The sequence below is a fragment of the Carya illinoinensis genome, chromosome 12 (genome assembly GCF_018687715.1).
Source record: "Carya illinoinensis cultivar Pawnee chromosome 12, C.illinoinensisPawnee_v1, whole genome shotgun sequence".
Classification (NCBI taxonomy): domain Eukaryota; kingdom Viridiplantae; phylum Streptophyta; class Magnoliopsida; order Fagales; family Juglandaceae; genus Carya; species Carya illinoinensis.
The window spans coordinates 2,765,370-2,793,287 of record NC_056763.1 but is presented as its reverse complement, the minus strand read 5'-3'; the positions used below and the strand labels follow the sequence as shown (position 1 = coordinate 2,793,287).

At 33.4% G+C, this 27,918-nt stretch overlaps 1 protein-coding gene across 1 annotated transcript; it reads left to right on the top strand.

Annotated features, from left to right (window-relative positions):
• Positions 1-3,444: 3,444 nt before the first annotated feature.
• LOC122290116 (receptor-like protein 3) lies at positions 3,445-5,409 on the top strand. Its single transcript, XM_043097664.1, has one exon. The coding sequence runs from the start codon at positions 3,445-3,447 to the stop codon at positions 5,407-5,409; it is 1,965 nt and encodes a 654-aa protein (XP_042953598.1).
• The last annotated feature ends 22,509 nt before the right edge of the window (positions 5,410-27,918 follow it).

Sequence of the window (27,918 nt, the reverse complement as noted above, 5' to 3'; positions counted from 1 at the left end):
TAAATAACCCATTTGAATGTAATATTTATTGTTTGAATTGAAAACAACTATCATCAGTACCTAGGTATGAAATTTGAATTTAGTCCATAAAACTCAATTTTTGGGAGGATCTTGATTTCTTTAAAAAAAATCGTTCCAAGATAAATGTTTTGTTGTAGTGTCAATACAACATGGTAAATATGAGATGAAAGTATGGTATATATCAAATCTTATATAAGTATTTAAATTTGAATGCATTATAAGATGCTTCTAGAAGGACTAGAGGGATGCTAAAAAAATGTATTCAATACAAGAAAATAGGGCGATAGATACTCACCGTGGAAATGTTCAAGTATTGTCGGAATGGGTCCATTCGGCAAAGAAATTTTTCTAAAGAAATTGATATTTTGGAAGTACTCATTGATTTTCTGCAATTTGAGTCCAAATAGTTATAGTATGTGGACCACATTGTATTTAATGCTAAGATCGACATTACTCATGAGTACTAATATTCAATGCCGTAACTTATATTTTGTCTATTCTTTTCGAATTTCTAAAAATATTTGTCACAAAATGTTTTTTAAAAAAATCTTGCTCTAGTGATGACAGCTTGTATGTCGTGATCAGATGCAAGTGGAGGTTTTGTGACAACCAGTGGAGGTTGACATATCCATTTTGTGATTGATATCCGTTAATTTTTAGACCCTCCGGTCCATTACAGAGGACATGCCCAATTAAAAATCAAGGTTGGTCTTTTATTAAAATATCTACATTTTGTATCCTCTTAATTAGGCAAAGAATCTATCGGACGTCGATTGAGTTTATCAACTTCGTGTAGTATACGCAATCAATTTTGCTGGGTCTTTCGTCATTCCAATTGACTTGGGTCTTTCGGGTGAATTTCCAAATGAATTCTGTGCACTGTGGCTGGCCTCTTGTATGCTATTATTTTATACACGCGCGGAACTTGTCAAGTGACAAGTGTATGCTATTATTTTTGCATTGCTAATGATTTACTAATGGTGAGACTATTTCGATTAGAAATCGCAAAGACTAGTTTTGACAATTATTTTCATTTAATCTCATCTAAATATTACAACTTTTCAAAATTTTTACACAAAATAAAATAAACAATTTAATTTTTTCAAATTTTAAATAAAAATAATATTAAAAAAATATATTCTAATAATATTAAAATAATATTTTATTTAATCATATAAAAAAATGAGAAATAAAATGAGTAGAAGACAACCATGACTGTCCTTATTATGTAATTTTGACCCCTTCAGAGATCCCTATTTTGATGTTTATAAGCTTATCTAGTTTACCAATACTTGATCATTATACTCTTTTTTCTTTCATGAGACCAAAATATATATACACACACATATATATATATATATATATCAGCTCATAAATATATTAGGAAATTTATTAGTCATATATGGGCCTCATCTATCATAAAGAAATTAAATGTTTTGTTGTAAAACGATTTCTGGAAATGATTTTCATTGTTTCAATTGTTTGGATGTGCTTAATTGGTAGAAATATTTGTGAATGGAAAACAATTTCAATGAATAAAAATGTTCAAGTATTCCAATTGGTTTCAGTTAAATATTTTTTAAATCGATTCCCAATCTTATATGATTTTGCCCTTCAGTCTCAACTGACGCTCCCCTCTCCCCCCTCTCTGACTTTCTGTCTCACATTCCCTTCCTTTATCGGACTTTCTACCCCTCCTAGCCATTTTTTTATAAGAATTTAAAATTTTGTATTCTTAAATGCTTTAGTCACTGTTCAAATGAAAATTTTATTAGGGACAACATTTTCTAGCCCAAAATAATCTATTCGATGGTAATATTTATTGTTTTAATGGGAAATAACTATTGTTAGCATTTAGTAAATATGATATGAAAGTGTGTAATATATCAAATCTTGTATAATTTTTAAAATTTGAATACATTATAAGATACTTCTAGAAGGACTAGAGGAATGCTAAAAAAATGTGTTCAATACAAGAAAATAGGGCCATAGATACTCACCGTGGAAATGCTCAACTATTGTCAGTATGAGTCTATTTGGCAAAGATTGTTTTGTAAAGAAATTTATATTTTGGAATTACTCAAATATTTTCTACAATTTGAATTTAGATAGTTGTAGTGTGTGGAGGTTGTGTGACAGCAAGGAGGAATATACAAGGCATTAAGTTTGTCATATCCATTTTGTCATTAACATCCTTGATTTTTAGACCCTCGGATCAATTGCAGAGAACATGCCCAATTAAAAATAAAGGTCGGTTTTTCATTGGAAAATCTACATTTTCCCTTAATTGGGCAAAGAATCTATTGGGTGTCGGTTGAGTTGATCAAATTTTGTATTTAAATATAGATAAAAAAAATTGAGAAATAAAATGAGCAGAAGACAATTATGACTGTCCTTATATTGATTTTCGGTTTATTGGTTTCTTTTGTTTTATATTTTTATTAATTTTTTATGTTTTAAATTTATGTTTTATATTTCTAAGTTTCTTATTATTTTAAAAGGATATAGAGTAATACGTTTGATTAAAATGTGCAAAGATACATTAACAGTACAAACCACATGGAATAATTTCACTCTTAAACATATTAATGAAGCATATACAAGATTTATTGTAGAGTACATTAATTTTCAAACTGCATATATGATAAAACAAAAAATTACAAAACAAGAAAAAAAATGATTTCAAGAAAATATTCTCAAGGGACGACAACACACTTCAAAAAAATTTGTTTTCTTGATAATTTTCTGAACTTTTTTTTTCCACAAAATAAAATAAATTAACAAACTCAAAGACAAATGTGAATGAAAATAAAACCTGGCCACATCTAAATGACACCACCACATCTGAAAGGGATGGGTCGAGAGGTGAGAGCCACTTTAAATGTATTGTTTTATGTTTTTATTATTTTTGCTTTTGTTTTCTTCTAATTTCAAAATTTTTGTGTAACTTTTTTAGCTTTCTTTATAATAAAGTAATTAATTCTAAATAAAATTAAAAATACAAAGGCGTGGGAGGGCCTAAAATATTGTAAATACTTATAAGTGACTACCTATATATGCTGTAAAAGATCAAATTTATAAAATTATAAATAAGTATTGTATAATCAAGAAATTGATCATTATAAATTTATAATATGATAATTCCATTCTTCAGTATATATATTGTACTGTATCAAACTGTGGAAGACATATTTATATTTATATTTACTTTAAATATATGAATGGGATTAATTATTCAACTTTCACTTCCATTCACATTAATGAATATCATTTTCTCAATGGAAAAACCACTCCACGTGCCAAAGTACTTGTCCTTATTAGAGAAACATCTATATAAACCACAATCCTTAATTGGTATAATTCAGTATTCTCTTGTTGCTACCCTATACTTGTCCTTTCATTCTTGAGATCTAAACAATAATCATGCAAGACTTGAAACCTCATTATCTCCTTTTCACCTTGTTTATCTTCGGTGTTTTCTCTGCAAATCATGCATGCAACCAATTAGACCGCAATTCACTCTTGTCCTTGCTCATCGATTCGTCTAATTCCACTCCTTTTAATGGGTCTTCCATTAATTGTTGTCACTGGGAAGGTATTTCTTGTGATCATAAAGGTAGAGTCACCCATCTATGGTTACCATCTAAAGACCTCAAAGGGAGTATATCTCCCTCTCTTGGTAACCTCACACGTCTTTCTCACCTTAATCTCTCCCACAACTCACTTACAGGTCTTCTACCTACAGGACTCTTCACATTCTTGAATCAACTCAGAGTCCTTGACTTGAGTTACAACTATCTAGGTGGCCAACTTCCTAGTGGAATTGGAGGATGTTCTAAACTGAAGATTTTTTGGGCAGGTTTCAACTCTTTCTCGGGATTTCTTCCACATGATATATATAATGTGGCAGCGTTAGAAGAAATCTCCTTACCGTCTAATAATCTTTCGGGCCCCATCAGCAATGAAATCATGAACCTTACCAAGCTGACCAGCCTTGAGTTGTATCAGAATCAATTGAGCAGCCATCTACCTTTGAACATTGGAAAGCTTTCCAAATTGAAGCAATTGATCCTTCATACAAACTACTTAACGGGTTCTTTCTCCCAATCTTTGCTGAATTGCACAAATCTCATCCATTTGAATTTATGGATGAATTTCTTTCATGAAAATATCACCGACTTGAATATATCAAGTCTTCATCGACTCACCATACTTGATCTAGGAAGTAATAATCTCGTTGGTAAGTTTCCAGCAAGCATTCACGCATGCGTGTCAATAAGAGGAATTAGAGTTGCTGTAAACCAGCTAGAGGGACAAATTCCACCTGAGGTGGCTCAATTGAAATATTTGTCTTTCCTTTCAGTTGTTGGCAATAAGCTAACTAATGTTACTGCCGCAATAAAGATTTTGATGCGTTGCAAGAATCTTGAGGTTGCCATCCTTGCAGACAATTTTTTGAAAGAGTCCATGCCATCTGATGTTAGTATGATTGATACAGATGGATTTAAAAATCTTCGATATTTGGAGCTTTCGTTTTGCCAGTTGACCGGTCAATTTCCCATATGGATATCTAAGCTAAGAAATCTGCAATTTCTAGGCTTGGGTTTTAATCGCATCACAGGTTCTATTCCCGGTTGGTTGTCAACCCTTCCAAGACTCAACATGATAAACTTGCAAGAAAACCTCTTTTCAGGTGAGTTTCCAAAGAAATTTTGTGGACTGCAGGCATTTGTGTCACCACAGGCTATTGATGATAACAGTTCTTTGACTATGCGAATATATTATGGGATTGATTATTTAAATTCCCTGATCTACTTTTCTCGACAAATAATCCTTCGAAATAATAGTCTTAGTGGCACTATCCCCACTGAGATAGGATGTTTAAAGAGACTTCGTTGGTTAGATCTTAGCCATAACAAGTTGACAGGCACCATTCCAACCCAAATATCAGAGCTCATAGACATGGAATATTTGGATCTATCTGCAAATCATTTGTATGGTGAAATACCAGTATCATTAATTAGCCTGCATTTCCTAAATGCCTTTAACGTAGCAAACAATAATCTCAATGGAGCAATACCAGTAGGCACTCAACTCGAGACTTTTGATGCCTCTGCATTTGAGGGTAATCCAGGACTTTGTGGCTACCCACTTCCTCCATGTAGCCATCTTACAAGCAGCAAACAAGACGAGGACATTCAAGATGAGGAAGACAGACATACAATTCCATGGTTTCTTGTTACTGTGGTGCTTGGCTTCATTTTAGGATTTTGGGGAGTGTGTGGTCCTTTAGTTTTAAATAAAAAATGGAGAGTTGCATATTTTCGATTCTTCGATAAGCTAAAAGATAGGTTCTATGAGAAACTAGAAGTGTTTTGGTCAGATTGAATGAAAGGATATAAGTGTATGGTGTTGATCTTCTTTGAATTTAGTTTGTTGTCAGTTTAAAATCTCAAGTTCCACTTTGATCGTTTTTGATCTTGTACTTTCATACTATGTTCAACTTAATTGCCTCACCATGCTTATGCAATTTATTGACTTTCATGAGTACGATTGTATAATTCCCCTGTAATGCTGATTCAGTGACTATCTAGTACACCATAATTTGTGGTGAACATCTAAGGTCAATTCTTTTGTTTTTTTTTTTTAATTTTTTTTTTTTACTTTTTTAAGTTAGTGATTTGTTGCTTACCTTACACTTTTTCATGTTTAGCTATCCATAAGCTCCAGTAATTTACCAATACTAGATCACTATTGCAAAACTTATAGCGACAGATTTAAAAAACTAAAAAGCACTCATTAGAAGTTGAATATTTCTCTTTAGTTTCATCCAATATCACCTTAGCAACACCCACCCACCACCACCATTTCAGTAGTATAACCAAAGCCTGCTTCCATCCAGCTATCTATAGGACTAATTATCATGGATTTTTAACCTGTACAAACTTGCAAGTGGCAACTGTGTCAATACTAAGGTAATTAGTTGTAGAAAATTATAGAAGAGCACAATATGGAGATTGATTTTGGCTCGAAAAATGCTTCAATAAAACAATGTATGCTCTATTAGCGGGCTTGTATTGCCTGTGGATTGTAGATCAAAAGGGTAAGTAGTATAGAATTGTAACACAAATCAAACTAATCGACCTACATACACCAATTGCCCATTAACTAACTCCAATAATCCCTAACATGACGTTGATAGTTGAGAAAAATGAAAAAAACAACTCTTAAATTGCATGCAGAGCAAAATCCAATGACTCCATCTCTCTTGCTATGAGAACCACACTCATCATAGGTAACAACACCTCGAGTGTTAGTACCTTGTTTCTCGAGATCACGTACGGAGGCAAGGTGGTTTTGGATGAGAAGGGCAAGTTAAGATTTAGGCGAGAACACAATATTTGAGTGAGCAATGTTTGGGTGAGCAAAAACAAACGGGTGAGCAATAACCAAGGTTAAGTAGTAAAAGATAGCGAGCAAATCCAAGTTCAAACAATACAGAATAGTGAGCAAGTCCATGGGTGAGCAATACACAATAGTGAGCAAAGATGAATGATACACAATGACTAGAAAGGGAGAGCAATGCACGATAGAGAGCAAGCCTAAAGACGAGCAATACACAATTGTGAGCAAAGGTGAGCAATATGTGACAGCAAGCAACTCCGAGACTTAGTGGAATTTGACCAAGTGCTTAGGAGCATTCAAATTTTTCACTCATTACCTTTATTTCACCAAACACCTGGATAGTAGAAGTTAGTCCTATAAAAGCAAGCCTCTCCCTATAAATAGCTACACGTCGATCAGTCTCAACACACCCTCTATTTTCTCAAATCCAGAATCTTTGCTTTTCATTCTCTCTTGCACTCTCCCTCTCGTCCACCCTAACACCCACCCCAGAGAAGAAAGTCTTAACCCCTAGAGTTTAAGTCGCATCATTTCACCCCTATCTTCGCAATCATTGACTCCTCTCTCTCTTTCACAAAGAACCGAGTTTTTCTCCTTCCCCTTCTTGCTCCCTCTCACACTAAAGAGAATTGAACACAAACCATTTGACACAATGTCTCACAAAGCGTGAGAGCATATTGGAGAGCCTTTCAATTTATATATTCAATGTACAAATGTGTGTAAGGAAATTAAGTGTTATAGTCTAACATTAAAATTGAAGAATAATTGGGAAAATAGATAGGAATTATTTCTCTGTTTCCTTATTGGCATTGTAGCCATTGTGTGTCTTTGTTTCCATGTATGGCTTTATGGTCATTGGGTCTTTGTAACGCTGAGGCTGAGTTAGTTTGGTTTCCATGTATGGCTTTGTAGCCGTTGGTGTGATTTGTTGAGTATCTTCAATAGTCCCCCGCAAACTGTGCCGAGGTATAAGGCTAAGTTTGGTTCCTAAAGAGTGAAGTTCAGGATGTCAAAGAGGCTTAGTGAAAATATCGGCAAGTTGAGAAGATGCCGGAATGTGTCGAGTATGGTGAAGACCTAGAGCAACATGTTTGCACACGTAATGATAATCAATTTCAATATGCTTGCTACATGCATGGAAAATAGGATTGGCAGTCATATGTAAGGCACTGAGGTTGTCACAAAAAAGAATTGGTGTCAATGGGAGAATAACACCAAGATCTCATAGTAGAAATGAAATCCAAGTAATTTTTGTAGTGGTGCTCACCATGGCTCGATATTCTGCTTCTAAGTAATTTCTGTGGGTCACCTGAATTCCCAAAAAGTAGTGCAAGGGACCAAGATCTTTCATTGCAAATTGTTCTCCAAGAGCATGAATATAAGTATTGAGGTGCGTGGGGTCAGAACCCATGAGAATTGTATCATCGACATAAAGTAGTAAGTAAATTGTGCTTAGAGATGAATTATAAATAAAAAGAGAGGGGTCAGCGGAACTACAAGTAAAACCATAAGCAATTAAAAAATTACTAAATTTATCAAACTAAGCACTAGGTGCTTGTTTTAACCCATATAATGCTTTATTTAATTTGCACATGTTAGAGGAAAGAGTTGGATGGATAAAACATGGAGGTTGTTCCATAAATACGTCATCTTGAAGATCACCATGGAGAAAGTCATTCTTGACATCGAGGTGACGAATATCCCAATTATGAACAAGAGCAAGGCTAAGTAAAATCTGTATGGTGCATGGTTTTATGAAAGGAGAGAATGTCTCTGTGTAATTAATGCCATCAATTTGGTGGAATCCCTTGGCAAGTGTCCAATAATGTGTACCATCTACCTTGATTTTTGTTTTGAATACCCACTTGCATCAAATAATATCCATTTGAGGTTGGTGAGGAACAACTGTCCAAGTATTGTTCTCATGAAGGGCTTGAATTTCCTCTTGCATTACTTTAGTCCAACCAGCATGGTCAAGAGTAGAGAGGATTGTTTCGGGTTCCTTGGGGAGTTCAATTAGAGAATGATAGTGGGCATACTTAGGATTAGGTTTGTGGATCCCAACTTGAGATCGGATTACCATGGTGTGAGGAGGTGGATGGGAGTTGGGCGAATGAGTGTAATGAAGTAGGATTTGGGGTTTGAAAGGGAGGCGTCTCTTGCATAAAAGGCAAGGGTGGAATAGGAATAGGGTCAATCTTGTGTAACATGGGGATAGGTGGTGAAAGTGGTACCTACATAGAAGAAGCACTAGAACCATTCATAAGATTAGAAATAAAATTGTTAGTGGAACCCCAATCAATAAAGGTAGATAAAATTTGATCGCTAAGGGAGGGGAGATGAAGATTTCCAGTTTTTTTGTAAGGAAAAGATGACTCATAAAAAACAACATGTTGAGAAATGAAGGTTTGATGAGAGGTAGGATGATAATATTTGTAACCTTGATGTTTGTCACTATAGCCCATAAAAATACAAGGGAGAGTTTTGGGTTCAAACTTGTTTTGTTTAGTATCCCAAGTATAAGGATAGCATTTTGATCCAAAAATCCGAAGTGAGGTATAGTCAGGGTGGTGACCATAGAGGAGAAAAAATGGAGATCGAAGTTCTAAAGTAGAGGGAAGATGATTTATTAAAAAAAGCAGCTGAAAATGCTTCAACCCAAAAATGTTTAGGAACTCCACTTTGAAAAAGTAAGGTCATACCAAGTTCACGAATGGTACGAAGCCGTCGTTCTACTGAACCATTTTGTTTGGGAGTATGAGGGCATGAATATTGATGGAGAATTCCTTGGTTTTGAAAATGCATATTTAGTTGATGGTTAGTGAATTTGCCACCGTCATCAGTTTGAAAAACTTTAATTTTTTTGTTGAATTGTCTTTCAAGTAATTTTTCAAATAAGAGAAATAAGAGAAATAGACCACATATACTTAGTGAAGGCATCAACAAAACAAGCATAATATTGAAATTTACCAACAGATAAAACTGGAGCGGGTCCCCATAAATCATACTAAATTTTATCAAATACATGGAAATCATTATGAGAAGATTGTAAGAAGGGAAGTTTGCTCATTTTTCCTAATTGACAACTCTCACAAATTGAGTTGGTTTTATTTTTCCAATAACTGAAATAAGACCTTTAGAATGTAAAACTTGAAGAGTTGAAGCTTGAGGATGTCCCAATCATTAATGCCACACTTCCTCAAAAAAGGTGTGAAAGCGATTTGAGAAGTGTGCCTCAAAGGGTTGGGACAACACATATAAATTACCCTTCCGTCGGTCGTTCAGTAATGTGCGGTTGGTAACCCTTTCCTTAATAGAAAAACCAACACCAGAAATTCACAATTATGAGGATAATTAGAGGTTAATTGACTAATGAATAATAAATTTTTTGCTAAGTCGTGAACAAGTAAAACATCTTTCAATTTAATAAACGAGCTACCAGATTGAATAAAGGTGTCACCAATGTGAGTTATTGTGTGAAGACTACCATCATCAATTAGTACAACGTCATAACCAAGATATTGACATAAATTAGAAAGCATACATGAATTACCTATCATGTGGGCAGAAGCACCTATATCAACTGTCCACTCGGCATCATGAATATTATTTTCGAGGGTTAGGGCAGCCAATGCTTATGGGATATCATTAGGTTGGAAAGCATGATCATACCGGTGCCAACATTTAACTGCAGTATGTCCTTGCTTTCCACATATTTGACTGGTCGGTATACGAGTGTTCTCTCTATTGTTGTCACGTTCAGGGTGCGAATTTTGGTAGGAAAATGTTTGGGCTCACTGGGCTGAGAATTTGAGTGTGCCACTCGTGTGGCTTGGGAGAAACCATGTCCACGGGAGGACCAAGGCCTTCCTTTTCCTCTACCGTGACTCGTTGATTGGCCATAGAACGCAGTGGCCTGCATATGAAACACAGTTTGTTGAACATTGTACATCTCGTGCAGATGGCTCTTTGTTTCCAAACCTTGCAGTAGCGGCACCACCTCGAAGTAGGAAGGCATCGGTGGCTTGAGCATGGTGGTGGTGAAGGGCTCATACTTGGGGCCAAGGAGGTTGAGGAGGGCAAATACTTTGAGTTTATCACTCACAGGTCATCCGATTGCTGCAAGATTATCACAAATGGATTTAAAATTTTTGAGATGTACCTATAGGGAAATCGATTCCTCCTTCTGCATGTAGGTTAATTGTTGGGTAAGTTGAAACTCTCTTTTTTTGGAATCCTAGGCATAGGCTTCTTGAATGCCACACTTGATAGGAGGTGTCGAGACCAACAACTAATCTAAGGGACTCTTCAGACATAGTACCAATGATCCATCCACGAAGCAACCTGTCCTCCTTCTGCCATTGGAGGTAAGTAGAGCTCATTTGTGGTTGTGTTGTGTTTGTTTGGTCACCAATGGGCGCATATTGTGGTGGAGGAATAGAGGTCGTGAGGTGGTCCGTGAGGTCTTGGCTCTTAGCCAAGGCCACAACCTATTCTCTCCATAAGGGATAATTTCCCTGGTTCAATTGTAGAGTGACAAAGTTGTTCACTGAGAGTGAAATAGCTGCCATGGTAGTAAGACTCCCTTGCTCTTACAAGGCTCTGATATCATAAAGAGAATTGAACACAAACCGTTTGGCACAATGTATCACAAAGCGTGAGAGCATATTGGAGAGCGCAACAGTGTGTAACGGCCAATGGAAAGTGATAATAAAATGTATGTATGCTAAGACTCTTTAAGAAATGAAGGCAATGAGGCGTGGAGAACTGTTTTACCAAAGATAATCATTTTCAAGGAAAAATCCCACCTCGTAATGTTTTAAGTGAACGAATGTCTTATGTATGGTATGTTTGGAGTGATGAATGCATGACTGAAAATCTATATTGTTATATTTTAACTCTATGAAGTAATGCTTACGAGTCATTGACTCATTTTAGTCTTTATGTGTGCCCTCTCAGAGACAAGATGAGCAGAATGCATCAAGATAGACATGGCCCATGGGGAAGAGCACGAAAGCCTGGACATGACATTTTGTATGAAAGACTTTTAATTGTAAAGTTTAATGTTTTATAAACATTGAGTCTTTCGTATCCTGACATGATAGTAAAATTTATTTTAAAATGAATGGTAATTCTCATCTCTTTCTTAAAATTATTTTCTAAATGTCCCACCACAAGGACGGGCATTACAACAAGTCCATGTGGGATGATACTTCTATTGTTATGCCCAAGTAAGGAATCTGAAATAAGCCTGGTGTCTTGGGGCTAGTTTAGATTTAAAGATGAAATGAGATGGTTTTAGATGAAAGTTGACTAAAATATTATTAGAATATTATTTTTTAATAATATTATTGTTTTAAGACTTGAAAAGATTGAATTGGATTTTAAAGAAGTTGAATTTTTTATTATATTTTGTTTGAGAATTTGAGAAAGTTATAATGATGAGATGAGATGATACGTTTTTCGAATCCTAGGGCTTTCAGCTAGTGCTAGGTTTTTTACTTGGAGTAGATAAATCCTAAGGTTTTTGGCTAGGGTTTTGGCTTGGACTAGGTCAATCCTAGGGTTTTCAGGTAGGGTTAGGAGATGTGATATACTTAGGAGTTTTGATTTGATTAAGAGCTACAATTAAACTAGAAGTTGTGGTTAAATTAGTAGTTATAATTAAACTAGGAATTGCATTTGAATTAAGAGTTATGCTTGGATTAGGAGTTGTAATTGAAGTAGGTTTTTGTACTGACCAAGAAGGCTTACCCCCGTGGACTCTTTAATGGGTTTGGGTGAGCATAGTGCTTGGGCTTACTCACCCTTCCTTTGTCTTAATGGGCTTGGGTCCAGCCGCAATTTAAGTTAAAATTCGATTTTTAAAACTAGAAGCCCTAATTCTAGTGTAACCATAACTTTCCTAAATTAGAGTCTTGAAAGTTTAGGGTGTTACACTCTGCACTCTGGTTTCTTCCCTTCTCAAACCTCATCTATTATCTTCTTCAAGTCTGCATCATCTGCCTAAGCACTCTTGATCTGATCCAAAATTGTTGAATCAAGAACTAGGCTGCTCAACTATGCCTATACCTCTCTAATTATCTCAATATTGGCTTGTTTCATATTCAGCAAAAGATAGCTCTGAGGAGTGTCCATGGTAGTCAGAGTACCTAAAGAAGTTTTCCTACTGAGTGTCTACAACCACATTTTCTTTGCTTGGATGGTAGTTAATGCTACAGTCATGATCTTTCAACAATTTCAACATCTTCATTGTCTCATGTTCTACTACTTTTTGGTGAATAAATACTTTAGGCTCTTGTGGCCTTTGTAAATCTCGTGGCATACACCATAAAGATAATGTTTTCATATCTTAAGTTTGAACACTGTTGTTGCAAGCTTCAAATCAAGGGTTGGCTAATTCTGCTCAAAACTCTTAAACTGGCGTGATGCATATGCCACTACTTTCCTATGCTACAACAAAATGCAACCCAAACCCTTAATAGAGGCATCACTCTCAATAACAAAATCACTAGTACCTGTGGGAATAGTGAGCGAAAGTGTCATCACGAGCCTCTCATTCAACTCTTGAAAATAGTTCTTGCACTCTTCTATTGAGATAGACTTCCCGTCCTTTCTATTCAACTTAGTCATAGGTGTCGTAATACCAAAAGTCACCTCTACAAACCTTCTGAAATATCCAACGAGTTCCAAAAAGTTACTAACTTCCAACGTATTAGTGACCCAACTATCTTAAGCCCTCAAAGCCTTTAGGGTCCAACCCAAATTTTTTTCTATTTAACCTAAATAATAAATTTAAAGCACAACAATTATTCAAACCCGAGCTAAGCTTACCTAAGATAAAACCCTAGTTAAAACAATCATTAATAGCTCAATAATTAATTAGCATAAACAAGTAATATTACTCATCATCCCATAATGTGGTATTATATTATTATAGACTATTTATTATATTTTACTTATGAACCTATTATTTAATGTCACATAATATGATGATGAGAAAATAGATGATGAATAAATTATTTCTTTTCTAAATTATATGAGGGAGTTACAGTTAGTGAGCTTGGATTCTCCGCTTTCCTGCGTCTGCATGTCCTTTATTCTTTCGGATACATTTCCGCCTTTGTGGGTAGGCTTGCTCTTTTCTGGGTCTAGCACTTGGGAACTTTGATTGACAGGTGGGTTTTTAAGAGCCTTCTGAGATTACTTTTGCCACTTTTTGACATGGAGTGACCTTGTGGTTACCCTTGACCTTTCCTTTTTATTTTTACTTTTAATATTTTTTGTATTTTTATTTTCAAAACAAATTTTTTTGCTAGTGATTTTTTAATCTCAATAAATGTTAAGTCTTTTTTTTGTTTTAGATTTCTTATTTCTGTGGTGTTTTTATATCATTTTGAGTATTTTTTTGGTTTTAAAGGTTTAGAACCTTCGAGTGGTGTAATTGGGTTCGTTCCAATCCGGGGGGGTGATGGACCCAACAGTACTATTATATGACCCAGTGAATGGGTAATTCTTGACAAACATTAACGTTGACATACAATCAAATCATTAGAAAAAAAACAGGAAAAATGATCCCATGGAAATTGAAGTAGTTGTGACGAACAAGTTATTAACCCCAAAAGTAGGATAAGATGGCAAAGACTGACTTTATTAGGTCTTGGTCTTTTTAGATGTAAATTATGAAGAAAGTGTATTGAGCCCGCCTTTATTGACCAATGACCAGGGCCTACGTACAGCTTCACTTGACCCACATTAGCAGCATGCACCACCACGAGTATGCCCATCCCCGGTTTGGCGGCCACCTCGATTGCTACTCATAAGAGACAACACTCGGAAGACCACGTAAAGAAGTTACTACGTTGATTTTTTTTTATTAGGGGTGTAGTGTATATTTTTATTTACACTATTGTACTTTTTTATATGGACACCGGAAGTTTTGTAAAATTAATTTAATTATAAATATTTTTATAAATATGTATAACTTCTATCACATTTATTTTTCCTATTTTTAACTATAACCGAGCTTTTTAACTTCAATCTTTTCCTTTTTTAAATTATTTATTGATCTTTATCTATATATTCTTTAACTGCTATGTTTTAATATAAATTAAATATTTATTCATAATTGATTAAATGTATTGTTTTGACATTAAAATAAATAAAAATTACGATCATGTTCATACATACTATATAAGGTTTCGAATGGATTTTTGGGTCTTGCCAAAGAATTAATTATTGATCCTGCTATATTTTCCGTTTGAAGTCGTTCTAAGTGTATATTCGAATGATTAATTACTACCCATATTCGAACGTTTATATTATTTGAGACAACTTTTGTTTACAAAATATCAATCAAATAAAATATAAAGCATTTGGACTATAATTTTTCTATTTTCAGTTCCCTAAAAAAAAAATTACTCTATGTTCGAACAATTATATAAATCGGTCTAAGGATAAATCAATTTCTTACTTAAAGTAGTAACTTATCCCACCAATTTTTAGTTCAACCGTTACTAATTTTTGTTCAAATGTTTATTTTTTTCAAGGTCAAACAGTACTTTAGTAACTGTTTGAATGAAAAATTTATTAAGACGACATTTTCTAACCTAAATAACGTACCCATTTGAATGTAATATTTAAGGTTTTAACGGAAAATAACCATCATCAGTATTTAGGTATGAAATTTGAATTTGGTCCATAAAATTACTTTTTGGGAGGATCAAATCTTATAATTATTAAAATTTGAATACATTATAAGATACTTCTAGAAGGACTATAGGGATGCTAAAAAAATGTATTTAATGCTAAGATGAACATTACTCATGAGTATTAATATTTAATGCCGTGACTTATATTTTGCCTATTCTTTTTGAATTTCTAAAAGTATTTGTCAGAAAATTTTAAAAAATTCCTGCTCTAGTGACGACAGCTTGTGTGTCGTGACCACATGCGAGTAGAGGTTGTGTGACAACCTGTGGAGTTTGACATATCTATTTTGTGATTTATATCCTTTAATATTTTGACCCTCCGATCAATTACAGAGGACATGCCTAGTTAAAAATCAAGATTGGTTTTTTATTGAAATATTTACATTTTGCATCCTCTTAGTTGGGCAAAGAATCTACTGGACTTCGGTTGAGATTACAACTTGGTGTAGTATACGCACTCAATTTTCTGAAAGAGTCCATGCCAATTGACTTGTTGGGTCTTTCATCATGCCAATGAACTTTGTGCACTGTATCTGGCCGGCCTCTCTTGTATGCTATTATTTAAGACACGCGCGCAAATTGTCAAGTGACACGTGCATGCTATTATTTTTGGATTGCTAATGGTTAATTAATGGAGTGACTATTTTGATTAGAAATCATATAGAATAGTTTGACTTTAAAATAAACTATAGATACTAGTCTGGTTTGTTTTCATATTCATTTTCCTTTAATCTCATTTAAATATTATAATTTTTTAAAATTTTTTTAAAAAATAAAATAAACAATTTATACAATTTTATATAGACACCGAATGTTTTGTAAAATTAATTTTATTATAAATATTTTCTTAAATATTATTAACATTTAGTTGTCCTTATTTTTAATTATAACTGAGCTTTTTAACATCCGTCTTTTCCTTTTCTAAATTATTTATTAATCTTCATTCTATATATTCTTTAACTACTATTTTTTAATATAAATTAAATATTTATTCATAATTGGTTAAAGTATTGTTTTGACATCAAAATAAATAAAAACTCTAATATGTTCAAACATACTGTATAAGCTTTCAAATAGATATTCCACTCTGCCAAAGAATTTATTATTGATCTTACCATATTTTATGTTCAAACTATATTATTGCCCAGATGACTAACACAAGAGGGGAGGTGAATTGAGTTGTATTAAAAAAAATATTGAACCTAAGGTTTCAAGTTTCATGTGATTATAAATCTACACATGGATTTTGATGATAACAAATGAATTCAAAGAATAAAGGAGTTTCAAGTTCAAGTTGTTCACACAATGGAATCAAGCACATCAAAGAACCAAGCATGAGCAAGAAGGAAACAAGTTTACATTAAAGTCATAGAGTAATATTGTAAATCTCTTAAAATTCGAAATTAGGATTAATGCTCAAAATTAATATTTTATCATAAAGCATTAAAATACATTTTCCACATGTGCATGAATATTTTTGAAAATTAAATTTGAAAATTTTGAAAAATGATTGATTGTCATCTTTTGCATGTGCATGCCTTGATTAAAGGGTTGAACTTTGAAAATATTAAAGATGATTGATTGTCATCTTTCACATGTGCATGTTTTATTTGAATATTTTCAAAAGTGATTGATGCTTTTTTAGACTTATACAAAAGGTAGATGATTTTGTTTGAAAAATTTGAAAAGTAAAGTGTGCTCATTTTGTCATATGCAAAAAGTAAAAGATTAGGTTTGAATTTTTTGAAAAGGAAAGTGTGCTCATTTTGTCATATGCCAAAAGTAAAAGATTAGGTTTGATTTTTTTGAAAAAAATGAATGATGTTGTCTTTGACAATTGAAAAAGAATAACCTTTTATTTGAATTTTTTGAAAAATTAAATGATGTTGTCTTTGACATGTGAATCTTTTTAAATTTGAATATGAAGTCTCATATGCCTATAAATAGATCATTTGAGAGCTTCACATTCACAACACCAAGAGCATACAACATTCATTCAAAGCTTTCATTCTCTCTTCTCTAAGCATTGAACCTTAATCCTTGTTCATTTTGAGAGATATAGTTTGCGCTGTATTGTTCTTATTTCACTCATTGAGGAGTGTTTTCTGATAACCTACCCACTATCAACTCTTGTATCAGAAAAAGGGTGTGTATAACCCTTGTGTGTGTAGAAAGTATTCTACACGGGGAATAGTTGAATCACCACGTGTAAGGTGATTGCAAGTGTAGAGGGTGTTCTACACAGATCCTTTGTAGCGGTGTTGTTCAAAGGTGTAATAGGTTTCTATCTCCACCTAAAGGAGGTTGAATAGTGAATTTGGAAATCCTCAAGGGGTAGCTTGAGGCGAGGACGTAGGCAGTGGGGCCGAACCTCCTTAACATACTGAGTTTGCTTCTCTCTTACCCTTACTCTTTATATTTATTGTTATTTCATATTTTGTTTATTTTTTATATTATATATTTGATTTATAATTGTTATTTTTTTTAATACAACTCAATTCACCCCCCCTCTTGTGTTAGTCATCTGGGCAACAATTGGTATCAGAGCTAGTTGACCTGTACTGTTCATACAGGCAGATCACCCATGGGAACTCTCGCTTGTGACTGTGTTACCGAAGCAAGACTCTCCGACCATGGGTGACGGTGCACCGGTAGAGACGGTGACCGGCTAGTCTGGTAGGTACAATTGTTAGGTGACATAGGTGCGGCCTATGATCAGTAACAATTGGTATCAGAGCTAAGAGCTCTATTATAAGACTAACTATTTTTTGAGTTAAGATCTTATGGCTAACATTTCAGCTTCGTTTGGTGAAGGTCAATCTAGCAGTCGGCCTCCACTCTTTTGTGGAGATAATTACTCATTCTGGAAAGTTAGAATGAGAATATTCCTTCAAGCTTAAGGTCGAGAAATCTGGAAATGTATTGTAAATGGACCTTATATTCCAACAAAAGTGGTTGATGGAGTAAAGGTCAAAAAGGAAGAAGAAGAGTTTGATCGTGAAGACGATAGACTTTATACTTTGAATTTAACTGCTATGAATTTATTATTTAATGCTCTCAATGGAAATGAGTTTAATAGAATAATGACTTGTGCTACAGCAAAAGAAATTTGGGATAACTTGGAAGTTACTTATGAAAGAACTTCGCAAGTCAAGGAATCAAAAATTTATATTCTTACTCATGAATATGAAATGTTTAAGATGAATGATGATGAATCTATTTCTAGTATGCACACTCGTTTTACTAACATCATAAACAGCTTGACAGCTCTTGGCAAAGTTTATTCCAAGGTGGAGATAGTAAGAAAAATTCTCAACTCTCTACCAAAACGCTGGGAATCAAAAGTGACAGCGATTCTTGAAGCTAGAGACCTCAAGAAGCTCGAAGTCAATGAACTCATCGGGTCACTTATCACCCATGAGTACACATTGAAAAGAGGAGAAGAAAAAGGAAAGCCAAAGAAGAGCTTAGCACTTAAAGCTGTTCCTCATGAAAGTGAAAGTGATGAAAATGAGGAAAATGAAGATAAAGATGAAGAAGTTGCAATGATAACAAGAAGAATTCAGAGGTTCTTGAAGAAAAATAGAACTCCTCCGAGAAAATCCTTCAAAAAGTTTTCCAAGAAAGATTCAGGTAAAAATGACACTTTAATTTGTTATAAATGCAATAAACCTGGTCATATCAAGCCAGATTGTCCTCTGCTAAAGAAAGATCGAAACAAGGGCAAGAAAGCAATGAAAGCTACATGGGATGATGATTCAAGTAGCTCAGATAGTGAAGCAAGCAATGAAGAATCAGCAAATCTTTGTCTTATGGCTAAAGATGACATTGAGGTAACAAATCTTGATAATATTGAAAATCCTTCATATGAAGAATTGCAAAATGTTTTAGAAGAGGTATATGAGGAATTTGAAAAATTGGGTATCAAGTATACTGCTTTGAAAAAGAAAAATTCTTCTTTAACAAACGAAATTGAAATTTTAAGAAAAGAAAGTATCATTTTGAAAGATGAAAATCTTGAATTGAATAAGAAGAAAACCGATTTAGAAAATATTGTTGAAAACTTTACGAATGGAAAAAGAAATTTTGAAAAACTTCTTGGTAGTCAAATATGTGTTTTTGACAAGGCAGGTTTGGGATATATGCCAAAACAAAAATACAAACCTTATAAAAATTTCTTTGATAATCATTCTACATCAAAGACTAATATTCAAAATTCTTTTCATAAAAATAATTTTGTCAAAAAATGATATTATTATAATCATTCAAGTTTTTCATATATGTCACATGCTATTTGCAATTTTTGTAATAGAAATGGTCATAATTATCATACTTGTCCTATTAGAAGAAATCATACAATGACTATTAGGGCCATATGGATACCTAAAAATCTTGTTTCTTCTAATACTAATAAATAAAGGACCCAAAGAACTTAGGTACCAAGAAAAATCATTTTAATTGTTTTTATAGGTATGCATGAAGTCTTCCACAAGCAAAAACAAATGGTTTTTAGATAGTGGATGTTCAAGACACATGACGGGAGACAAGACTAAGTTCTTTGATTTTAGATCTAAAGAAGAAGGACACGTGACATTTGGAGACAACTCGAAAGGGAAGATCGTAGGAATAGGTAAAATTGGTAAAGAATCTTCTCTCATAATTGAAGATGTTCTACTTGTTGAAGGTCTAAAACATAATCTTTTGAGCATAAGTCAATTATGTGATAAAGGATTTACAGTTACTTTCAAAATGGGTAAGTGCATTATTTTGAATGATCATGATTGTAATATTTGTTTTATTGCTTTTAGAAACAATAATGTTTATACAATTGATTTTGAAGAAATTACCTCACAAGATGCTATTTGCTTTTCAGCTCAAAATGAAACTAGTTGGTTATGGCATAGAAGATTAGGTCATGCCAACATGGAACTTATTTCCAAACTTTCAAAAAATGATCTTGTGAGAGGTTTACCAAAAACATATTTTCTTAAAGACAAAATTTGTGATGCATGTCAATTTGGTAAACAAACAAAAACTTCTTTTAAAACTAAGAAACATATTTCCACTACTAGACCATTGCAACTGATACACATGGATCTTTTTGGACCAAATAGAGTTGCAAGTCTAGGAGGAAAATATTATGCATTTGTTATTGTTGATGATTTCTCTAGATATACTTGGGTCATCTTTCTTGCTCATAAAGATGAGGCACATAATGCCTTTACCAAGTTATGCAAGAGAATTCAAAATGAAAAGGGTTATACTATTTCAAGTATCCGAAGTGATAGGGGAAAAGAGTTTGTTAATAAAAATATTGAAACATTTTGTGATGAAAACGGTTTTGTGCATAATTTTTCTGCTCCTCGAACTCCTCAACAAAATAGGGTGGTAGAGAGGAAAAATAGATCTCTTTAAGAGATGGCAAGAACAATACTCAATGAGAACAACTTGCCTAGTTATTTTTGGGCCGAAGCGGTAAGTACTGTATGTTATGTTATAAATAGAGTTATGCTAAGGTCTAAGTTAGATAAAATCCCCTATGAGCTTTGGAATGAGAAAAAACCCAACATTGGTTACTTTCATGTATTTGGATGCAAATGTTTTATTTTGAATGACAGGGATAATTTAGGCAAATTTGATGCAAAATCTGATGAAAGTATCTTTCTCGGGTATTCTACTAATAGTAAAGCTTATAGAGTATTCAATAAAAAGACTTTGACTGTACAAGAATCTATGCATGTAGTATTTGATGAATCTAATTCTCCACTCTCCAAGAAATCTATTGATGAAGAAACAGAAGGTATAAATAACACAGAAAGTCTCAATCTCAACAAAGAGAAAACAATAGAGGAAGTTCAACATGGAGCCATCAGGAAAGATCATCCAAATTTAATACAAGATGCAACCAAACAGTGGAAATTTGTGAAAGATCATCCAGTGGAACAAATTTTGGGAGAACCTTCACAAGGTGTAAGTACTCGATCATCTCTTAGAAATATTTGCAATCATACTGCTTTTCTATCTCAAATTGAACTCAAAAATATTGATGATGCACTTCTTGATGAATCTTGGATTCTAGCTATGCAAGAAGAGTTGAATCAATTTGAAAGAAATGATGTTTGGACACTTGTTCCTAGACCCAAAAATCATACTATTATTGGAACAAAATGGGTTTTTAGAAACAAGAAAGATGAGTCCGGAGTCATTACTAGAAATAAGGCTCGACTTGTAGTCCAAGGTTTTAATCAAGAAGAAGGAATCGATTATGATGAGACATATGCACCTGTCGCAAGATTAGAAGCTATTCGAATGCTACTTGCATATGCTTGTTATAAAGATTTCAAACTTTTTCAAATGGATGTTAAAAGTGCTTTCTTAAATGGTTTTATAAATGAAGAGGTATATGTTGAGCAACCTCCAGGTTTTGAAAATCATATTTCTTCAAATCATGTTTTCAAACTCACAAAAGCACTATTTGGACTTAAACAAACTCCTAGAGCTTGGTACGAGAGACTCAGTGGTTTCTTGATTGAAAAAGGTTTTTCAAGAGGAAAAATCGACCCAACTCTTTTCATTAAATATGAAAATGATGATATTCTTTTGATTCAGATTTATGTTGATAATATAATATTCGGTGCTACTAATGAAAATATGTGTCAAGTTTTTGCTAAGACTATGCAGGAAGAATTTGAGATGAACATGATGGGAGAACTTACATTCTTTCTCGGATTGCAAATTAAGCAAGAAAAAAGTGGGACATTCATCAATCAATCAAAATATATTAAGGAATTACTAAAAAAGTTTGGGATGGAAAATGCTAAGGAAATTGGAACACTAATGAGCCCATCAACTAAACTTGATAAAGATGAATCCGGTAAGCCAGTTGACTCGAAGATATATCGAGGTATGATTGGTAGCTTATTATATTTAACAGCCAGTAGACCAGATATTATGTTTAGTGTGTGTTTATGTGCACGCTTTCAATCATCTCTAAAAGAATCACATTTAATTGCAGTTAAGCGCATTCTTAGATATCTTAGTGGTACAATTAACCTAGGGTTATGGTACCCTAAGCACACATCTTTCGATCTAATCAGCTACACAGATGCAGATTATGCTGGCTATAAAATAGATCGAAAAAGCACTAGTGGAGCATGTCATTTCTTAGGTCATGCATTAGTTTCCTGGTTCAGTAAAAAACAAAATTCTGTTGCACTATCTACTGCTGAGGCAGAATATGTTGCTGCGGGTAGTTGTTGTGCTCAAGCTCTCTACATGAAGCAACAACTTGAAGATTTTAAATTCAAGTATAATCACATTCCAATCAAATGTGATAATACAAGTGCTATAAATCTTTCAAAGAACCTAATACAACATTCTAGAACTAAGCATATTGAAATAAGATATCATTTTCTTCGAGATCATGTGCAGAAAGGCGATATAGTACTAGAATTCACAAACACACACGATCAGTTAGCAGATATTTTCACAAAGCCTTTACCAGAAGATAGATTATGTATGATCAGAAGAGAAATAGGTATGATGCATGCTATGAATATCTCTTAAAAGATAGACTAGAGTCAATAAAAATAAAGATAGATTTTTTAAATACTTTTACATAAACTTGAGATTCTTAGCCTCATGTTTGAGACGCTCATTCTCTTCATACAATATCATGTCATTCTTATCCATGGGAACCGGCAAGCGGAATGAAGAATCTAATAAAGATTTCAACTGTTTATTCTTCTGCCGAATGATTCCTTCCCTTGTGTGAGACTCTTGAACAATTCGTTGAAGTACAACAATTTGTTCTTTGAGCTTTTCAACTTCATGATTTTTGGCTTGTAGCCGCTGAGAAAAAGCAACAATAGAGGAAGAGTAGTGAGTCCCAAGACTCACCAAGTCATTAATAGCATCAGAATCTGACTTATTAGTCAGATTATTATTTTCTTGCTGCAACATGGCACCAATGGCAGCTGCAGAAAGGACAGGAGGTTGAGATGCAGAATGCCTCATGGATGGATCTAGAGAAATGTTAGAAGAATGAGTCATTGAGAAAAGAATAGGAGGCTTAAAACAAGAATGCTGAAGGAATGCAGATGAGTTATAGAGATGAGATGAAAACTTGATGCGGATTGGATGAACTTCAGGACTGATTTTATAGAGATAGCATAAAGAATAAGACAAACTATTTTCTCTTCAAATCTTATTTAGTCAAAAGAAATACAAGATATGCTGGACACACATGGTCAAAAGTTTTCTTACTAAGCCAGCGAGATTAACAGTAGATTGTCCCTATTTTTCTAGTAAACGATGAACCTCTGCTGTTATCTGCCGATGTTGACCTTGTATCTGAACCCTTTCTCGTTCCAGCTCCTCTATTCGTGGTTGCAGATCATGAGCATACCAATCTGCAAATTTTTTCAACTCTTGGTTTTCTTGCTTTAGCCTTTTATTCTTACTATCCTTATTAGCAAGCTTCTGTCGTAACTCAAATATTTGCATGTTAAGATGATCAATCTCACTCACTCTCGCCATTAACCTCCGAGACATGATCGTAACAGAGGCAGCATATTGACTACTGGGCATTCTTGATTCTGCAATAATCTCAGAATCAGCCTTACTAGAAAAACGGTTCACTGCTCCTATCATGGTATTGACGGCCTCAGGAGAGAAGATTAATGATTGATGCGTCAAGGGTTCCTGATTGAAGTCTGGAACATTAGTGGAAGAGAATTGCTCAGCCATTCTATCGTTGTGGAAAAACAGAACTCAGGTCAAGAAGCGATTATTTTTTTGGCATCCGATAGATGAAAATGATCATTTGTTTATAGAAACTTGGAGCCTTCAATCCCGTTTGTCAACAACATCAGGCGATTGTTTAAATCTTCAGCCGTATTAAATTCATAGAGTTAGGCCTCGAGGCTTTGCAGCACTTGTCGGGTCACGGACGGCTCCATTTTTCAACTATCTATAGTGTCTACTAACGCACCATTTTCTTCAGTCTATTTACTTGTTGCGGATCCTTTTTAATGCTGCCAAAAGGGGGAGAAGTGTTAGACTAGAACATTAACACTGTTTAAATTGCTAAACTTGTTATATATGCTTGGAATTATATTTATACTTTTGCTTGAAAAACTAACGGATATTTTCAGGGGGAGCTTAAGTATTAATACAGGTTTCAAGTTTTATCAAGTATTTGTCATCATCAAAAAGGGGGAGATTGTTGAACCCAAGGTTTCAAGTTTCATGTGATTATAAATCTACACATGGATTTTGATGATAACAAATGAATTCAAAGAATAAAGGAGTTTCAAGTTCAAGTTGTTCACACAATGGAATCAAGCACATCAAAGAACCAAGCATGAGCAAGAAGGAAACAAGTTCACATTAAAGTCATAGAGTAATATTGTAAATCTCTTAAAATTCGAAATTAGGATTAATGCTCAAAATTAATATTTTATCATAAAGCATTAAAATACATTTTCCACATGTGCATGAATATTTTTGAAAATTAAATTTGAAAATTTTGAAAGATGATTGATTGTCATCTTTTGCATGTGCATGCCTTGATTAAAGGGTTGAACTTTGAAAATATTAAAGATGATTGATTGTCATCTTTCACATGTGCATGTTTTATTTGAATATTTTCAAAAGTGATTGATGCTTTTTTAGACTTATACAAAAGGTAGATGATTTTGTTTGAAAATTTTGAAAAGTAAAGTGTGCTCATTTTGTCATATGCAAAAAGTAAAAGATTAGGTTTGAATTTTTTGAAAAGGAAAGTGTGCTCATTTTGTCATATGCCAAAAGTAAAAGATTAGGTTTGATTTTTTTGAAAAAAATGAATGATGTTGTCTTTGACAATTGAAAAAGAATAACCTTTTATTTGAATTTTTTGAAAAATTGAATGATGTTGTCTTTGACATGTGAATCTTTTTAAATTTGAATATGAAGTCTCATATGCCTATAAATAGATCATTTGAGAGCTTCACATTCACAACACCAAGAGCATACAACATTCATTCAAAACTTTCATTCTCTCTTCTCTAAGCATTGAGCCTTAATCCTTGTTCATTTTGAGAGATATAGTTTGCGCTGTATTGTTCTTATTTCACTCATTGAGAAGTGTTTTCTGATAACCTACCCACTATCAACTCTTGTATCAGAAAAAGGGTGTGTATAACCCTTGTGTGTGTAGAAAGTATTCTACACGGGGAATAGTTGAATCACCACGTGTAAGGTGATTGCAAGTGTAGAGGGTGTTCTACACAGATCCTTTGTAGCGGTGTTGTTCAAAGGTATAATAGGTTTCTATCTCCACCTGAAGGAGGTTGAATAGTGGAATTTGGGAATCCTCAAGGGGTAGCTTGAGGGCGAGGACGTAGGCAGTGGGGCCGAACCTCGTTAACATATTGAGTTTGCTTCTCTCTTACCCTTACTCTTTATATTTATTGTTATTTCATATTTTGTTTATTTTTTATATTATATATTTGATTTATAATTGTTATTTTTTTTAATACAACTCAATTCACCCCCCTCTTTTGTTAGTCATCTGGGCAACAAAAAATAACAATTATAAATCAAATATATAATATAAAATATAAACAAAATACGAAATAGCAATAAATATAAAGAGTAAGGGTAAGAGAGAAGCAAATTCAGTATGTTAACGAGGTTCGGCCCCACTGCCTACGTCCTCGCCTCAAGTTACCCTTTGAAGATTTTCCAATTCACTATTCAACCTCCTTCAGGTGGAGATAGAAACCTATTACACCTTTGAACAACACCGCTACAAAGGATCCGTGTAGAACACCCTCTACACTTACAATCACTTTACACGTGGTGATTCAACTATTCCCTGTGTAGAACACTTTCTACACGCACAAAGGTTATACACACCCTTTTACTGATACAAGAGCTGATAGTGGGTAGGTTATCAGAAAACACTCCCTCAATGAGTGGAATAAAAAACAATACAGCACAAACTATATCTCTCAAAATGAACAAGAATTAAGGTTCAATGCTTAGAGAAGAGAGAATGAAAAATTTGAATGAATGTTGTATGCTCTTGGTATTGTGAATGTGAAGCTCTCAAATGATCTATTTATAGGCATATAAGACTTCATATTCAAATTTAAAAAGATTCATATGTCAGAGATAACATCATTCACTTTTTCAAAAAATTTAAATAAAAGGTTATTCTTTTTCAATTGTCAAAGATAACATCATTCATTTTTCAAAAACTTCAAACCTAATCCTTTACTTTTGGCATATAACAAAAGGAGCACACTTTACTTTTCAAAAAATTCAAACCTAATATTTATTTTTTGCATATGACAAAAGGAGCACACATTACTTTTCAAAATTTTCAAGCAAAATCATCTTCCTTTTGCATAAGTCAAAAAAAACATCAATCACTTTTGAAAATATTCAAATAAAATATGTACATGTGAAAGATGACAATCAATCATATTTAATATTTTCAAAGTTCAACCCTTTAATCAAGGTATGCACATGTGAAATATGACAATCAATCATCTTTCAAAATTTTCAAATTTAATTTTCAAAATATTCATGCACATATGGAAAATGTATTTTAATGCTTTATGATAAAATATTAATTTTGAGCCTTAATCCTAATTTTGAATTTTTAAGAGATTTACAACATTACTCTATGACTTTAATGTGAACTTGTTCCCTTCTTGCTCATGCTTGTTTCCTTGATGTGCTTGACTCCATTATATAGACAACTTGAGCTTGAGACTCATTTATTCTTTGAATTCATTTGTTATCATCAAAATTCATGTGTAGATATATAATTACACAAAACTTGAAACCTTGGGTTCAACATATATATTGTACGTTCGAACTCGTTCGAAGTGTATGTTTTGAACGGTTACTACCAATGTTCAAAGTTTATATTATTTGAGACAACTTCTGTAAATAAAAAATAAAAAAAATAAAAATATCAATCAAATGAAATATAAAGCATTCGAACTATAATTGTTCTATTTTCAATTCCTTAAAAAAATCACTCTACGTTCGAACAGTTATATAAATCGGTCTAAGGGTAAATCGATTTCTTGCTGAAATTAGTAACTTGTCCCACCAATTTTTAGTTCGACCTTAACTATTTTATGTTCGAATATTTATTTCTTTCGAGGTCGAAGACTTTAGTAATTGTTCAAAGAAAAATTTATTAGGGCTGCATTTTTTGACCCTAAATAACCCATTTGAATGTAATATTTATCGTTTGAACTGAAAACAACTATGATTAGTACCTAGGTATGAAGTTTGAATTTAGTCCATAAAACTCAATTTTTGGGAGGATCTGGATTTCTTTAAAAAAAATCGTTCTAAAAGAAATTTTTTGTTGTAGTGTCAATACAATGTGGTAAATATGAGATGAAAGTGTCGTATATATCAAATCTTGTATAATTATTTAAATTTGAATACATTATAAGATACTTCTAGAAGGACTAGAAGGATGCTAAAAAAATGTATTCAATAGAAGAAAATAGGGCCATAGATACTCACCGTGGAAATGCTCAACTATTGTTGGAATGGGTCCATTACAGAGGTTATTTTGTAAAGAAATTGATATTTTGGAAGTATTCATTTATTTTCTACAATTTGAGTCCAGATAGTTATAGTATGTGGACCACATTGCATTTAATGCTAAGATCGACATTACTTATGAGTACTAATATTCAATGCCGTGACTTATATTTTGTCTGTTCCTTTTGAATTTCTACAAATACTTGTGACAAAATTTAAA